General features: G+C 37.6%; 1 protein-coding gene across 2 annotated transcripts in view; it reads right to left on the bottom strand.

The window, feature by feature from the left end:
* The window catches only part of Kdsr (3-ketodihydrosphingosine reductase), a 97,127-nt gene that overhangs the window by 60,882 nt on the left and 17,249 nt on the right, over positions 1–18,996 (bottom strand). The window contains exons 3-4 of one of the 2 annotated variants that reach the window (XM_067149084.2): positions 15,500–15,642; positions 11,321–11,512 (exon numbers count right to left, since the gene is read on the bottom strand). In XM_067149084.2, the coding sequence (XP_067005185.2) occupies positions 11,321–11,512; positions 15,500–15,642 (335 nt within the window). The remainder of the gene's footprint in view (positions 1–11,320; positions 11,513–15,499; positions 15,643–18,996) is intronic. The other variant, XM_067149093.2, reaches the window with a different exon arrangement.

The following is an 18,996-nucleotide window of genomic DNA, read 5'->3' as shown; positions in this document are numbered from 1 at the left end:
TGTACTTGACGGGTGTTAGAAAGGGAAGGGCAGAGTCTGGGGTAGGGCTCTTTATCAGGAATACCATTGCCCGCAACATAGTTTCTGTTAGGCACGTAAGTGAGCGAATGATGTGGGTAGATTTGTCAGTGGGAGGAATTAGTACAAGAATTGTGTCCGTGTATTCACCATGTGAGGGTACAGATGAGGATGAAGTTGACAAGTTTTATGAAGCATTGAGTGACATCGTGGTCAGGGTCAACAGCAAGGATAGAATAGTGCTAATGGGCGATTTCAATGCGAGAGTTGAGAATAGAACTGAAGGATACGAAAGGGTGATTGGTAAATGTGGGGAAGATATGGAAGCTAATGGGAATGGGAAGCGTTTGCTGGACTTCTGTGCTAGTATGGGTTTAGCTGTTACGAATACATTCTTCAAGCATAAGGCTATTCACCGCTACACATGGGAGGCCAGGGGTACCAGATCCATAATAGACTATATCTTAACAGACTTTGAATTCAGGAAATCTTTTAGGAATGTACGAGTTTTTCGGGGATTTTTCGATGATACAGACCATTATCTGATCTGTAGTGAACTAAGTATCTCTGGGCCTAGGGTAGAGAAAGTGAAATCTGTCTGCAAACGAATAAGGGCAGAAAATCTCCAGGACGAGGAAATTAGACAGAAGTACATGGATATGATTAGTGAGAAGTTTCGAACAGTAGACAGTAAGCAGGTTCAGGATATAGAAAGTGAGTGGGTGGCATACAGGGATGCTGTAGCAGAAACAGCAAGGGAATGCCTAGGAACAACTGTGTGTAAAGATGGGAAAAGGCGAACATCTTGGTGGAATGATGAAGTGAGAGCAGCCTGTAAACGTAAAAAGAAGGCTTATCAGAAATGGCTCCAAACAAGGGCCGAGGCAGACAGGGATTTGTACGTAGATGAAAGAAACAGAGCGAAACAAATAGTTGTTGAATCCAAAAGGAAGTCATGGGAAGATTTTGGTAATAACCTGGAAAGGCTAGGTCAAGCAGCAGGGAAACCTTTCTGGACAGTAATAAAGAATCTTAGGAAGGGAGGGAAAAAGGAAATGAACAGTGTTTTGAGTAATTCAGGTGAACTCATAACAGATCCCAGGGAATCACTGGAGAGGTGGAGGGAATATTTTGAACATCTTCTCAATGTAAAAGGAAATCATCATTGTGGTGTTGCAAACAGTCAAGCTCATGGGGAGGAGGAAAATAATGTTGGTGAAATTATGCTTGAGGAAGTGGAAAGGATAGTAAATAAACTCCATTGTCATAAGGCAGCAGGAATAGATGAAATTAGACCTGAAATGGTGAAGTATAGTGGGAAGGCAGGGATGAAATGGCTTCATAGAGTAGTCAAATTAGCGTGGAGTGTTGATAAGGTACCTTCAGATTGGACAAAAGCAGTAATTGAACCTATCTATAAGCAAGGGAACAGGAAGGATTGCAACAACTATCGAGGTATCTCATTGATTAGTATACCAGGCAAAGTATTCACAGGCATCTTGGAAGGGAGGGTGCGATCAGTCGTTGAGAGGAAGTTGGATGAAAACCAGTGTGGTTTCAGACCAGAGAGAGGCTGTCAGGATCAGATTTTCAGTATGCGCCAGGTAATTGAAAAATGCTACGAGAGGAATAGGCAGTTGTGTTTATGTTTCGTAGATCTAGAGAAAGCATATGACAGGGTACCGAGGGAAAAGATGTTTGCTATACTGGGGGACTATGGAATTAAAGGTAGATTATTAAAATCAATCAAAGGCATTTATGTTGACAATTGGGCTTCAGTGAGAATTGATGGTAGAATGAGTTCTTGGTTCAGGGTACTTACAGGAGTTAGACAAGGCTGTAATCTTTCACCTTTGCTGTTTGTAGTTTACATGGATCATATGCTGAAAGGTATAAAATGGCAGGGAGGGATTCAGTTAGGTGGAAATGTAGTAAGCAGCCTGGCCTATGCTGACGACTTGGTCTTAATGGCAGACTGTGCCGAAAGCCTGCAGTCTAACATCTTGGAACTTGAAAATAGGTGCAATGAGCATGGTATGAAAATTAGCCTCTCGAAGACTAAATTGATGTCAGTAGGTAAGAAATTTAACAGAATTGAATGTCAGATTGGTGATACAAAGCTAGAACAGGTCGATAATTTCAAGTATTTAGGTTGTGTGTTTTCCCAGGATGGTAATATAGTAAGTGAGATTGAATCAAGGTGTAGTAAAGCTAATGCAGTGAGCTCGCAGTTGCGATCAGCAGTATTCTGTAAGAAGGAAGTCAGCTCTCAGACGAAACTATCTTTACATCGGTCTGTTTTCAGACCAACTTTGCTTTATGGGAGCGAAAGCTGGGTGGACTCAGGATATCTTATTCATAAGTTAGAAGTAACAGACATGAAAGTAGCAAGAATGATTGCTGGTACAAACAGGTGGGAACAATGGCAGGAGGGAACTCAGAATGAGGAGATAAAGGCTAATTTAGGAATGAACTCGATGGATGAAGCTGTACGCATAAACCGGCTTCGGTGGTGGGGTCATGTGAGGCGAATGGAGGAGGATAGGTTACGTAGGAGAATAATGGACTCTGTTATGGAGGGTAAGAGAAGTAGAGGGAGACCAAGACGACGATGGTTAGAGAATAATGGACTCTGTTATGGAGGGTAAGAGAAGTAGAGGGAGACCAAGACGACGATGGTTAGACTCTGTTTCTACCGATTTAAAGATAAGAGGTATAGAACTAAATGAGGCCACAACACTAGTTGCAAATCGAGGATTGTGGCGACGTTTAGTAAATTCTCAGAGGCTTGCAGACTGAACGCTGAAAGGCATAACAGTCTATAATGATAATGTATGTATGTATGTATGTATGTATCTACAGTATATCTCAAAAACTTAACATGCTGCAGATGTGAACATTGGTATTTGGAATCTCCTTTAAAAATAAGGACACACGTATTCTTCGGTTTTCGAGAAAAACCCTTAACGGGGGGTGGGGTGAAAGAATTGAAAAATTAGTCGAATTATTTGTATGAGAATGTATGTATATATATATATATATATATATATATATATATATATATACACCCAAAAAAATATAATAAAGATGTTACAAATGTGAAAACTGGTATTCGGAATATTTTGGGTGGGGAGAAACCAACTTAACGGGCGGGGGTAGAGTGAAAAAGAGTTGAATACTTTTCATGAGGATACTTATATCTCAAAAACTGAAGATGCTAGATATGAAAATTTGTACTTGGAATTTCCTTTCTTTGGAAAATCCACTTAAGGGGGTGGTGAATTAATTGAAAAATTAGTTCAATTCCTTTTTTTTTTCTTTGCGTTTAGGCCATCTGTGGACCATGGTGCTTGTGTTCTAGCTTTGTTTTTGTCTTCGTCTGCCCCTTTTAGCATACTGGATTGTGTTCTTAGTGGCCTCTTGAGCCTTCCGGTTGGCCCAGTATTCCTTCATTTTCTCGCTGAATTCTTTCCTGCGCTCCTCTGACCAATTCCCGGCTCCTTTGTGGCTAGCTGATGTAAAAAAACTAAAGATGTTGCCAACGTGAAAGTATTTGGATCTCCTTTAAAAATAAACACGCATTTGGGGGGGGGGGGAGGACTTGGAGGTGGGGGCGGTGAAAAAGGAGTTTAATTATTTTTCATGAGGATGCATATATCTCAAAACTGAAGATGTTACATTCGTGATAATTGTCATTTCGAAGCTCCTTTATGAATAAAAATCAATTTTTCTGGTTTTCGGAAAATTCACTTAAGGGGAAGGGTGAAAGGAAGTGAGAAATTTAATTCTTTTTCTGGAGAAACTTATATCTCAAATAATTAAGGTTACACATGGGAAAATTTGTATTTGGAATCACCTTAAAAATAAAGAAGCATGCATTTTTGGAGGGGGGGAATCAACTTAACGGGCTGGGGTGGAAAAGGAGTTGAATTCTTTTTTATGAGGAATATCTCAAAAACTGAACATATTAGAGGCATGAATATCTGTATTTGGAATCTTGTTTCAAAGTAAAGCAACACATGTTCTTTTGTCTTCTGAGAATCCACTTAAGGGGGGGTGAATGAATTGAAGAATTAGTTGAATTCTTTGTGTAAGGATACTTATATCTCAAAAATTGAAATTTTAAAGACATGAAAATTGGCATTTGGAATCTCTTTTAAAAATGAAGAAACACACACTTTTGGGGAGGGGGGAATCCACTTAACGGGTAGAAAGGGGGGTGAAAAATGAGTTAAATTACTTTTAAGGGTATACTTATACCTGAAAAACTGAAGATGTTACAGACGTGAAAATTAGTATTTGGAATCTCCTTGAAAATGAAGAAACACACTTTTTTTTTTTCCCTGGAAAATCGACGTAAGGGGTGTGGGGTTGAAAATAAGTACATAAGGAGTTGAAATATGTTTATGAGAATAATTTACCTTAAAAACGAAAGCTGTGACAGACGTGAAAGTTGGTATTTTGAATTTCCTTTCAAAATAAAGAACACGAATTTTTGTTTTTGGAAGTCCATTTAAGGTGGGAGAGGGGTGGAAAGAAGTGAAGAAGATGAAGTTGAATTATTCTTATAAGTATACATTTATCTTTAAAAAACTGAAGGTGTTACAAACGTACAGACATGAAAACTGGCATTTGGAATCTCCTTTAAAAGTAATGAAACACGTATTTTTTGGTTTTTGGAAAATCCAGTCAAGGGACTGAAAAGAACTGGAAAAGCGGGTAAATTTTTAAAATGAATACCGGTATATCTACATTACATGTCAAAAACTTAACATGTTAGAGACAAGAAACTTGCTATTTCGAAAATCCTTTAAAAATACAGGAACCTGTACGTTTTTGTTTTCAGAGAAAGCAGTTAACAGGGGTTCAAAAGAAGTGAAAAGCAGTTGAATTATTTTTTATGCGGATACTTATATCTTAAAAACTGAAGATGTCACAGACGTGATAATTTGTTTTTGGAATCTCCTTTAAAAATAAAGAAACGTGTATTTTTGTTTTCGGAAAATACACTTAGATATAGGTGGGGGAAGGACTGATCAAGGGGTTGAATTCTTTTTATAGGGATTCATATGTATATCTCAAAAACTGTAGATGTTACAGTTGTGGGAATAGGTATTTGGAATCTCCCTTAAAAATAAAAAAACACGTACCGGTATTTAATTTTTTTACTTGAGAGAGGACTGTTTCTCACATGTACAGTTCTATGTCGCATGATCGTCTTAACCCCAAAAGGTAATAGCACAAACATGGTTTACAAAGAATTTCTGGGGTAAATGAAACTCAACTTCGTGGTGAGTTTTTATACTTTAGGAATTTTCAGATATTGTCTTGGTACAAAGCCGAGAAACAATTATTTTGATCATATTACGAAATTCACGCGAGCGAAGCAGTGGGTAATTGCTAGTACATGAATAAAACTTCAATGGTTCGAATCTGACCATGCATATGGGCTTTTTGAAATGGCAAGTCATATCCCTCTGGTTTGAATTCTACATAAAACAGGAGGTCATGAAGCTATGGTCACAATGTCAAAAAACACATCAAATCACAAGCTAGCTTGCTTCTTTGATTCCAGGCTACAAATATTAAGGCACTGCTTTATTCCCCCTAAGAGTAGAGGAGTATAAAAAACAAATCTAAATGCTTATTCTTCCTGTAACACTAACGACGACAGCTTTTCAAGCTGACATTCGAATTTAGTTTGAAACATTTTTGGATAAAAGGGAAGGGAGGGAAAAAAAGAAGAAAATCACGGAACAGGTGTATCAGTTTTCTCCTCCAAAACACAAAGTTTAACATTCCTAAAAGAAAAAAGCCACTGGAAGACAAATCTACTAATAACCCACAAAGTATTTTCATTATCAATCAATCAATCAATCAATCAATCAATCAATCAATCAATCAATCAATCAATCAATCAATCAATCAATCACCATGGATCTGCATTCAAACATCTCCCTTGGTAAATTTTTCCAATCTCTAATCCTTTTTCCTATAAATGAATATTTGTCCCAACTTGTCCTTTTGAATTCATATTGTGAACTTTTAAAAACACAAACTTATTTGTTTTACCACTGACAGCTTGGAACATACCACTTATTTTAAATGTGTAACATTTTATTGTGTGTTATTTTCCACCTATTCAATACAATCAATCATAAGATTAATGTTCTTTCACATTAAACTATGAACATGGGACATGTTTCGCCCCATTTAAAGGGCATCATCAGCCTTACCATCGCCTCAATACCAAAACAGGTACCTGTTTAGCTATAACATAATCTAAAAATTCTCATAATTTAAAACATTAACATGAAGTATAGTCATTATTTAAGGAACTTCATTAGACATGAGAATCATTAATATGCTAAAGGCCTAATTCCTTGCTCTTTTGACATGATTCTCATGTCTTGTTTTTGAATTGTTTATCAAACTAAATTTTTGGACTAAGAGGTCCACAACCTCACCTTTAGCACTTACTGTTTCGTTTTCGTCTGTATCATTTTATTTTATTCTTAGTTTTAGCACACTTTTTGGATTCAATTATGTTTTATATTAACCTTTTCTCACTGAATTTGTTTCAGAGAGTTATTTATTGCTCCATCTAGTGATATAAATATTGTATATTGTTATTTATTTCTGTCATGTCTCTTTTGTTTCTTCATTATGTTTTTAGCACATTTTTAACTTGTATTACGCAATTACTTTAACACCACCCCCCATTTCACTGAAGATGGCTCAAACGAGTCGAAACCCATTTGAATTTTATTGCTCCATCTAATGATGGAATTATGATATGTATTGAATGAGGAGGATACATTTAATTTTTCCATCCTGTATGTTTCAAAGTTCAAAAAAATGTAATTCTTGGTTATACCAAGAAGTAATAGTATTGTTGTGTTTGCTTCTAGCTTTTGAATCGCATGGAAATTTCTTAACAAAAAAATCAATATCAAACTTCTGATGCACATATTTGATTACTGCTGGCCGATCCCAGTACAGCAATAAGTTAGTTAATGTCTTCCTTTCCCAGAATTGTGGTTTTGATTCCAACTAAGGTTGGTAGCATTTGAGGCTGTTTAAGCATGGTACCTACATGACACTGGCCTTCAGCACGTTATAATAACTCCTGTGGCACAAAATGTTGACACTTTGACATCTCTCAATGCCTATAGCAACTGAAGGGATGTAAAATATTATCATTATGACTGATTTCTGACCACATTGACAAATGTTTTACCCATTACAATAGGAAATCAATATATAACCAAAGTGAGGAATGTAACCACTTGTAATGATACCCACATTAACACTGCAAGCCTGTATTATAACAAGTAAAATGCAAGGTTCCTTCCATGATAACTATTACTATGATATTCACAATTACTCTTATCTTACGTTTATCTAATATTCAGAAAGTTTTGAATGTTAGAATTTAATTGCAAAAACTTTGGTCACCATTGATAACTTTGTAGATTCTACTTAACTTACCTGAAATAAATAAAATAATTGTAATACTCTGAAATATCCGTAATTCAGGTGCCGGAGTTCACTAAAATGTGTCCCTTGAATTTAGATAATGATAAATTTTATCTTCTCTCCTAGGTTATGTACATAAAGCTTTGAACTAATAAATCAGCTACGGGGCCCTACCTAACCCTCTGAATGAGAACTGCACCAAGGTCATCTACTTCAAATAAAACCTTCACAAGGATTTATTTAGTTATACCCGAATGTGACAATCTATGGAGATCCACTTCAACAGACACTAGTAATAATCACATAAATAACACTTCAAAATAAACAACTGACAGACTGGGAAGTTTCCCCCTAATACATTAACATATAAATACAAATCTAAAGCTAAAATTAATACTGTACATGGCAAATCAGACACTACAATCTACTATCATTTGTAGTAATCATGTAAGCAAAGACGAACAATGATGACAACAACAAACTTCATTACTTTGGGCAATATACACAACTTTCAGTGTTTCACTGACATGTGGCATCTTGGTTCAGATCACCTTTGTTATAAAGTACATTTTTTTGTCACTCACTGATTTTAACACAAGTATAATCATACCGTTCACTTTTCAAAAAATAAAAACACATATGTTTTGCATCTACACCTTGAAACCAGGCCATAGACTGTAGCAGTTCATGAACACATATGAAGGTTGGAACTTTAATAGTGGCAACACTGCTGTAGAGACACCATGCAACAGAACCTAATAACGTCACTGAAAACACACGTTAGTTACATACCTACCTTACCTCAGAGAACATGGACTCTCCCTTCCCACATCACGCCCATGCGAACTGGCAAGAGAAACAGAGCCTCATGTTACCTGGCGGTCTAAGGTAGTGTTATCACAATGTTTTTGAAACAGGAACAACGGAGATGGATAAAGACTGAATGTGCCAGAGGTCGTACAGCATAACAGTGTCATTAAGGTCTTCAAGATGCTTGCGGCGAATCTGCATTGCATGCCAAAATGTGGCAGACATGCATCATAATAAGCGTAAGAAATTCATTTTAACCTCAACCTATTCAATACAGTACAAGATGTTAACGTGTTAGTTAAACATCATTAAAATAGTTGAGACATGTTTCGCCCCTTTTGTGGGGCATCATCAGTCATATCAATACCTCAAAGTTCTACCAGACGTCTGGTTAGAAAATCGTAAAACATGTTGCATGAGTGAATACATTAAAAAAAACTTACAATGTCTTATCATCAACAAAATATCAAATTGATTGAAAACAAATTGCACTAGTGAACATGTTGGTGAATTTCCACTTAAACAAGGCTGTCATATGTGTAGTAAATGACAATAGTGATAGTCTAAAATCTTATTCGATGGTAAAATTTTAAGACAGTTTAAAATTTATGTACAAATATTGGGAATGAATACAGAATACATATAATTACAAATACTGTACATGTATTTTACATATGAAATGATATGGAAAAGCATACCAATATCATGGAAAAGCATTCCAAATTTGTCCTAATTTCACTTAAATTTAATCTTAATATTACATTTATGATGTGGTCTAATGGAAATAGCATCAAGATGTGAAAGTTTGTATGTGATTTATGACCAGCTCATGTGAAAACGTTTCATTACGTCGTAAATTCAACATCATTAAAATAGTTGAGACATGTTTCGCCCCTTTTGTGGGGCATCATCAGTCATATCAATACCTCAAATACAGGCACTCCGTCTCATAGAGAGTGCCCAACGGAGGTGAATAGCCCATGGACACTTCAGCAAACTAATTTGTTTGGGTCTAAAATACAATTATGTTTTACGTATGTGAAAATCTGAAAGGAAGGATAAGTCCTTAATTAGTTGAGTTGAAATAACGACTGAGAAAGAGGTTGAGGTTTTTGGAGCAATAAGTTAACAGTCCAACAACACTAAAGGTAAACTTAACTCCATAATTCTCTTAATTCTCCAACACATTTAGCCTTCCTCTTTCCCAGTCGTTATTTCAACTCAACTAATTAAGGACTTATCCTTCCTTTCAGATTTTCACATACGTAAGACAGCTCAACATTACAGTAATTACATCGCAAAATGTTTTGACTGTCACCCATTCAACTAATAAACCGACATCCCATACTCCAGCAACTGAAATACACTGTTAAAACTTCTAAATAACTAGTCAAATGGGAAGATATAAACAACGCTTCAACCGCCCACATTCAAACCATTAGTTCAAATGTTTCCACATAGGTTCAATTTGAATCAAATATCGACTGTTGTTTACAGGCAATCCGTCTCATAGAGAGTGCCCAACGGGGTTGAATAGCCCATGGACACTTCAGTGAACTAATTTGTTTGGGTCTAAAATACAATTATGCAACATAGATATCCAAGTTGAATTTACAACGTAATGCAACGTTTTCACATGAGCTGGTCATAAATCACATACAAACTTTCACATCTTGATGCTATTTCCATTAGACCACATCATAAACGTAATATTAAGATCAAATTTAAGTGAAATTAGGACAAATTTGGAATGCTTTTCCATATCATTTCAGAAGTAAAATACGTGTACAGTATTTGTAATTATATGTATTCTGCATTAATTCCCAATATTTGTACACAAATTTTAAACCGTCTTCAAATTTTAGCATCGAATAAGATTTTAGACTGTCACTATTGTCATTTACTACACATATGACAGCCTTGTTTAAGTGAAAATTCACCAACATGTTCACTAGTGCAAATAATTTTTGATCAATTTGATATTTTGTTAATGATAAGACATTGTAAGTGTTTTTTAATGTATTCACTCATGCAACATGTTTTACAATTTTCTAACCAGACGTCTGGTAGAACTTTGAGGTATTGATATGACTGATGATGCCCCACAAAAGGGGCGAAACATGTTTCAACTATTTTAATGATATTTAACTCACATGTTAACATCTTCTACTGTATTGAATAGGTTGAAGTTAAAATAAATTTCTTACATTTATTATTAAGATTCTTTAAATATGGGAAAAAATGATTTTTATTACTTGTGAAGACTTCGTGGTTCCAGAAATTCATCAGGCAGTAGACAGCTGCATTCCAACTATTAACACAACAGGTGCTGCTAAAGGTATCTTATAACTTCCACATTGCTGGCAACGGGTTGTACACAATGCTGGTGACAACTCCGAAGACTGAAAACTTGGTAACATGTATATCTTTTGTATAAGTTGTAATTAAATAGTTGCCACTATTGAAGTTCCAACCCTCATACAAGACAAGAGACAGTAGCCAATAGAACTGGACCTTAGACACCCCATGAACATTGTACAACAGAAAACAAATGATAATAGACACTTGATGATTAACTAACTGACCGCTGACTAATGACTCTGATCCTTGTCAAACAAATGCTTGTATGTACCTCCAACTTGTCATGAGTCATGACATACACAGCATGGGTTAGAGCAGTCCAATCTGGAGAGTGAGAGATTTCCCACGCTTACGAATGGCTTGCTCCAGGACTCACATTCACAAAGTTGCCACCCACTCCAAGATTTGGTTAGCATTGTGTTCTCTCTGATAACTCGTGTAACTTTAAAGGATATACTTGGATTTGATTTCCCCACGTACAATACTGTACAAATATATAATCTACTATGGACAGCTTTCCAGTTTCTATATTTAACAAATGAACTGATAATTTAATACAGAATAGATGTAATAATAAATATAAAACAGAGGTGTGATATATGAACCATCACAATGTAAGAGTTATAAATCTCTGAAAATACTTTCTTCTCACCTCCATATGCAGTGCCTCTGCTAGTCCACGCAGAGCAAATTTGGTACTACTGTACACTGAGTATCCATATATACCAATTAGGGCAGCTTGTGATGCAACTAACACAATTCTACCTTCACCTCGACACTTCATCCGCGATATCACAGCCTTTATTGGATAGAGAGTTCCCAGAATATTAAGGTTTAACAGATGCTGCAAATTTAAAAAATAACACATATTAAAATATTATACTATATTTCATAATAAATGTAAAAGACAAAAAGATCACACACATCGTAGCTGTATATCAGTCAAAAGGAAATGGTTAATTAGAAAATAGGTTTCATCTGCCTGTCTTGTTCCACTGGTTGGAATTACTGCAAATCATCTAATTTCTGTACCAATTAAAAGTTAATGGGTGGGTTTCTGGTGGTGTTGTTCCTTAGTACAAGGATTAGGGATAATACAATCATCAGCCTCTCACTGTATGTGAATGATATCTGATAGTTATCTGACAGTTAATGATCTGCACATCAATATGTGATAAAAATGAATCTGAGTTGGAAGATATCCTTGATATTCATGAATTTGGATTTTTGTTGCTAAGTCCATATCAGCGCCAAGTCACAAGAAAATGGGTAAACAGAATTTAATGAAAATCAGTATGTAAAGTTGGGGAATAAGGAACTACAGTGTACGCTATAAATAATTTTGTAAGACGCCCTAATATCACAGAGTCGAAAGAAAACTAAATGTGAAGGCCTACAATACAGAAAACTCGTACAACTGATCAACAATAACATTACATCGACCACTGTTTGTTGTGATGTGCTTTGTGTCTTCTGTTGCCAGTCATGTCCGATAGATGGACAGTGGCGGTTAATACCTAACAAAGTCGTGTACAAAGAGCTAGAACCCATTACAGATACTATGCGTAAGAGGAGACTGGGATTCTTTGGACATATCATGAGGATGCAGGACTCGAGACTTCTGAAACAACTAGTACAACACAATCTCGTCTCAAAAAATACCACAACAGGATGTAAATGGATCAGAGAAGTAAGAGAGGATCTGAAGGAAATAGGCCTTACAACAGAAGACACCAAAAATAAGATAAAATTGAATACAAAACTCAAGAATACAAACCTCCGCTTTACCCTTACACAAAACAAACCAACAACACGCACATTTTCAACTGAGGAAAGGGCACGAAGATCGGAGCGTCTGAAGAAGTACTGGGAGGACCGCAAAGCCCGAACAATCCCTTCAAAGAGACCTGAACGACGGACTGACTAAAGTGATCCTATGTGGTCATAAAAGAAGAAGAAGAAGAAGAAGATGGGATTACTGCTGTATACTGAATTTTTTAAAATTTGCATACATCGCACCAACACAGATAGGTATTATGGCGATGATGGGATAGGAAAGGGCTAGGAGTGGGAAGGAAGCGGCCCTGTCGTTAATTATGGTACAGCCCCAGCATTTGCCTGGTGTAAAAATGGTAGACCACGGAAAACCATCTTCAGGGCAGTCGACAGTGGTTTCCGAACCCACTACCATGCAAACTCACAGCTGCGCGCTTCTAACCGCACGGCCAACTCACCCGGTCGTACCGATTATAACAGCCTTCCTGAATATCGGCAGGAAGTAGCTGGGCAGCTAGATAACTTTCTTCTTAAGCATGCCATTCCTCTGGTTCATAAATTTTCTGATACTACTGGTACATAACTAACATTTTCATCATAGCATTCGAGCTATTCAATCCCTAATCTGAGGCACTGATTGGAGTGAGCAGGTGCATATTTAACGGAACAATGGCAGAGAAGTGTTCATGGCTGACTGCGGCCTGGTCATTCCAGCACTGGAACTTTGCACTGTTAGATCGGCATCGTAGTACTAAGTGAGAAAATGTGTTTATACTGACATCATACTCTTTGGGCAACATGCTCCATTTATTCAGTGTTATTCAGGTATTAATTTCTCCTCTCCATCTGCACTCTGTTCTATACTGCTCTTAGATTCTGCTATTTCCAGTTCATTATCACTCTTAGCATTTGTCCCGCAATGGAGCAAGATCCGCTGTTTTGCAAACCAATCTCCACTTGGTTCTATTAAGGGCATCATTTGAAACAAGATGAAGATAGCGCATGTCTTCTTGAATACGATCAAGCCAGTGTTTCTTGGGCTGACCGCGTGGCCCAGATGGTGTGATGCGAAGGGCTTCTTGTTTTTCATAAATTTTATCCATAATGTTCAATAAATACTAAAATAGGGCAGCTAATTTCTGCTGGAGTAGAACTAGCTAGACTGGAGCAGCTGTTTGGTCTGTAGATGGGACTGGTGGTGGAGAGTCCATTGGAACACTTTGCAGCATAACTTGCTAATAATACCTTTTTATCACAATATATCACTTTCGCTAATACGTTACCGCCCTCAAGTATTACACAAGGGATGTGGGCAAAGGTATTTGGCAGTTCAAATTTGTATGTCATAAAATGTGGACACTGCAACAAAAATAATTGAAATGGGTCACAAAAGACCCTGCACCCCATCTTCCAGGTTAACCAAGGGTTCAATATTTAGAGTCACATACTACACGCATTTTAATTTAAGAATAGTTTTCAAGTTTCCATCACATAACCAGTTTTCTTGGAACAGACACATAATTTCATAACCGAAATTGGCTGTTCACATAAATATTTTACGGAACGTACACAACATCTCAGCTACGTCATTATGTAAATGAGATGTAGATGGAAACTTTTGGCAGTAATCTCTCAAGGGTGTTTTGTTTCTAAAATATTGTCCTTTTAGCTCTCTGTCACACTGGAGATTAATAATTTCTAGCTGTAACTGTGAGGGGTGAAATGTCTATTGAAAATGGAGCACTGAATGCATATCAGTAGATCAAAGAGATTTTTCTCTAATACGTCATCCTTATTGACCCTCACATCAGAGAAAACTTTGTTTTCATGCATGATAATGCACCCTTGCGCTCCTCAAAGTGCATCAAGAATCTTGCAGGACACCAGAATTGTCAATTTTAACTGACGACAACCCCATCAAACACATGTGAGAAAAGCTAGTAGGTGCTGTTCATTGACAAATTGTTCAAACCCTGCATTAGCTTAGGGCAGTTCTTTGTGCCAAATGGAACACGTTCACTCAAAATTCAACCTTAATTGCCTGCATGCATGCCAGATATGATAAATGCTGTTATTGATACAAATGGTCGTAACACCCGTTATTGAGTGTCCTGGGTCCTGTTCAGAAGGTTCTGTGGTCAAGAGTACCACCCCAATGGCTTGTATAAGAGCCATTTGAATAGTGAAATTGACATGTCAGTGGACCAATGTGAGGGACTGCTGCTCAATCCATTTTTGTCACGGCCTTTTTCCTTAAAATTGTGTTATTGTTAAGTAAGGTTAGAAGAAAGAGTGCTTAAACAATCAATAATGTTATTGTTTTTACGTCCTACTAACTACTTTGATGGCTTTTGGAAATGCCGAGGTGCCGGAATTTTGTCCGGCAGGAGTTCTTTAAGTGCCAGTAAATCTACCAACACGAGGCTGATGTATTTGAGCACCTTCAAATACCACTGGACTGAGCCAGGATCGAATCTGCTAAGTTGGGGTCAGAAGACCAGCGCCTCAACCATCTGAGCCACTCAGCCCGGCAATGCCAGTTTTGATCATCAAGAATACATATCTCAAAAAATGGGGTGTGTTACATTTTTTGCTTGACAATGTACATTGTTTGGGTATATATGTACACAGATTAGCTATTTATCAACATTTTATGGTAATTAAGGTAAACTGACCGTATGTCAGCCTAACATAAATTATAGGCTATTTACACCAGTGACATCTCCACAGAACACCAACTATAGCAGCATGGAAGCTGACATAGTGAATTGTTTGCAAACTCCAGATTAGGCAGTACTTGACAGCCATGTCATGGATAAATAGCTTCCAATTTGAAAATTATAGTGAGTTTAGAAGGATCTCGATGTAATCATTTATGCCATCAAAATCAGCAGTGGGTATGGTGGCAACTGTAGTATCAATAAAAAATTAGCAACTTTTCATTCAGAATATTTATTATATTAAAATATCTATACTGTAGTATCAATTATAGAAGCCATTTTGACAGGTTTAACACCGTTAAATCAGTGCCCAAAAAAACAGGTACATATTTCACCTTGATATCTGAAACTGATGTATCTTCTAGCCGTCCACAAATTGCCATTCCAGCACAATTGACTAGTAAATAGATGGGTCCCATGTCATCTTCAGCAGCATGAAGAGCTTTCTCTACAGCATCATAGTTATCACCAACATCCACTATAACATAACAAAGTAGGTTACAAAGAAAGTTCATACAAAAACTACTCCCAGACTTATGAAGCATCCACAATATGTTCACAACAGATGTCAGCATGATATTTTAAATTCTGAATATATCTAATGTCATAAATTCACATAATGTTGAATATTCCCAATAATATGATGATTTTAAAAATCACAACACACACAATTTTTACAAGACCTTCAAAAACCAAATTAAAGGGTTTTCTCCACAGAACTTTTGCTTTCAGAAACAAGATGGTAAACTTGCCTTAACAAATAAAGAAAACTGCTAGGAACTGATGTATCCACAAAGACGCACAGAAGAAATGCTGTCAATTGTGTACATTGTTTTATTTACAAATTATTTACACATCACACACACATCAATAAACCACCATTTTGAACACTTGACTGCTACAAAGAAGAACAAGAAGCAGAAGAAGAGACTACAACACTTGCATTTCAACCAATTACCAACGCAACAAATTCACATACTCGATTAACGACTTGCACTCATAACAATCACTAAAACAACTCTACTCAACCCTCAAGACAGCCTCTTTATATACACTGCCTGGCCAGGCTTCTAGAAGAATATGACACAACATGTTCTCTCGTAATTTCGAGAGTCTCCAATAATTTAAAATGAATGGAATTTTCTGTAACTCTCTAGTTCCAAAGATACATTGTTCTGGACTATTACCGTGTGTTGCACAACATTACTTACTTACTAGGTTGGCCACACAAACCATAGTAGGTTTTTGGCCTCGACAATTAGCCTCCTCCACCTTTTTCGATCCGTGTATTCTTCTTTGGTTAGTCCCATTCTGCTCATATCCTCTCTGACCCCATCTATCCATCTCAGTCATGGTCTTCCCTTTGGTCTTTTGCCTCTGATGTTTTCTTCCACCACCTGCCTGGTTATCTGACCTTCTCGACGCATTACATGCCCATACCACTTCCTCCTCCTTTCTTTAATGACTGCCACAATGTCTAGCAATTTGTACAATTCCTGAAGTTCTAGGGTTTTTTTTCCTTTTCCTCCATTCTCCTCTATCCTTCACTGGTCCAAAAATCTGTCTCAGCACAACATTCTCAAATGCCATGAGTTTTCTTTCTGTCTTTTGGGTCAAGTCCAGGTCTCTGCTCCGTATAGGACCATGGGTTGTATTACAGTCCGGTAGATCCTTGTCTTCGTGTGTCTCGATAGAAGCCGGGACTTGAGCAGCTTTCCGACTGCAAACCTTGACCTGTTTCCTGCTTGAATTCTAGCCATTATTTCTTGGTCTATCAATCAATCAATACTGATCTGCATTTAAGGCAGTCACCCAGGTGGCAGATTCCCAATCTGTTGCTTTCCTAGCTTTTTCCTAAATGATTTCAAAGAAATTGGAAATTTATTGAACATCTCCCTTGGTAAGTTATTCCAATCCCTAACTCCCCTTCCTATAAATGAATATTTGCCCCAGTTTGTCCTCTTGAATTCCAACTTTATCTTCATATTGTGATCTTTCCTACTTTTATAAACGCCATTTAAACTTATTCGTCTACTAATGTCATTCCACGCCATCTCTCCGCTGACAGCTCGGAACATACCACTTAGTCGAGCAGCTCTTCTTCTTTCTCTCAGTTCTTCCCAATCCAAACATTGCAACATTTTTGTAACGCTACTCTTTTGTCGGAAATCACTCAGAACAAATCGAGCTGCTTTTCTTTGGATTTTTTCCAGTTCTTGAATCAGGTAATCCTGGTGAGGGTCCCATACACTGGAACCATACTCTAGTTGGGGTCTTACCAGAGACTTATATACACTCTCCTTTACATCCTTACTACAACCATTAAACACCCTCATAACCATGTGCAGAGATCGGTACCCTTTATTTACAATCCCATTTATGTGATTACCCCAATGAAGATCTTTCCTTATATTAACACCTAGATCAGGGCCTCTCAAACGCCCAAAATCTCACGTGTACAGAGCGAGGCACAAGAGCTCCGTGCACTGTGCATCGGTGCCACTCTGTATGGCTCGGATCAACGCTTCGTCTCCGGGCTACTCGGCTATGCTCGGCTCAACTCAGCCCGGATTTGGAGCGCTACGGCGCAAGTGGGGGAGAGGGAGACAGGCGGAGCGAGCGAGAGAGGCGTAAGGAAAGAGAGAGTTAGCGCTATTGCTCCAAATCGTGGAGTGGGGGGTCTGCACTCTGGTCAACCAAGCCAAGTCGTCTTTTGCACCGTGCACAGTGCATGCACCACGCGCATGCACCCTGAGAGGCCCTGACCTAGATACTTACAATGATCCCCAAAAGGAACTTTCACCCCATCAACGCAGTAATTAAAACTGAGAGGACTTTTCCTATTTGTGAAACTCACAACCTGACTTTTAACCCCGTTTATCAACATACCATTGCCTGCTGTCCATCTCACAACATTTTCGAGGTCACATTGCAGTTGCTCACAATCTTGTAACTTATTTATCACTCTATAGAGAATAACATCATCTGCAAAAAGCCTTACCTCCGATTCCACTCCTTTACTCATATCATTTATATATATAAGAAAACAAAGTTCCGATAACACTGCCCTGAGGAACTCCCCTCTCAACTAATACAGGGTCAGACAAAGCTTCACCCACTCTAACTCTCTGAGATCTATTTTCTAGAAATATAGCAACCCATTCAGTCACTCTTTTGTCTAGTCCAATTGCACTCATTTTTGCCAGTCAATCTCATTCTTCTCACTGAGAACTGCCCCAAGATAATTAAATGCTTTTACTCTTTCAAAGATTTCTCCATTTACATCTAAGGGTTTGTTATTGTTTTCTCTGCTCACTACAAGGTATTTGGTCTTTTCCACAATCATCTTTAAGCCCACACTAATTGTTTCTTCCCTTGTCATTTTAACAAGATCTTGCTCATTCTGTGCTATCAAGACTACATCATCCGTGTATGCCAGGGTGTTGATTCTTCTACCCAGTTGAATTCTTGTCTCTAGGTTTGTTACTTTCCTCAGTGCTCTTTCTAGTACCAGATTAAACAGATGGGGAGAGAGGCAGTCTCCCTGTCGCACTCCAGTTCTCACTTCAAACTTCTCCGACCTCTTTCCATTCACTCGCACTGAGCATGTTGCTTCTTGTATACATGCTTATGTTATTTTTTATTAGTTTCCTGGGAACTTGTGCCCTTTCCAGTTCCTGCCATATTGCTTCCCGGTTCACACTATCATAAATACTTTTTGGAAGTCCACAAATAGACAATGTGCATCTCTGAGAAATTCCCAACTCTTTGATAATACTTGCCTTATTTTATGCAGTTGGTCAATGGTTGATTTTCCCTTTCTGAACCTTGC

The sequence above is a fragment of the Anabrus simplex genome, chromosome 1 (assembly GCF_040414725.1).
Source record: "Anabrus simplex isolate iqAnaSimp1 chromosome 1, ASM4041472v1, whole genome shotgun sequence".
NCBI lineage: Eukaryota > Metazoa > Arthropoda > Insecta > Orthoptera > Tettigoniidae > Anabrus > Anabrus simplex.
The sequence above is the reverse complement of the archived record's forward strand: the minus strand, read 5'-3'. Positions and strand labels throughout refer to the sequence as shown.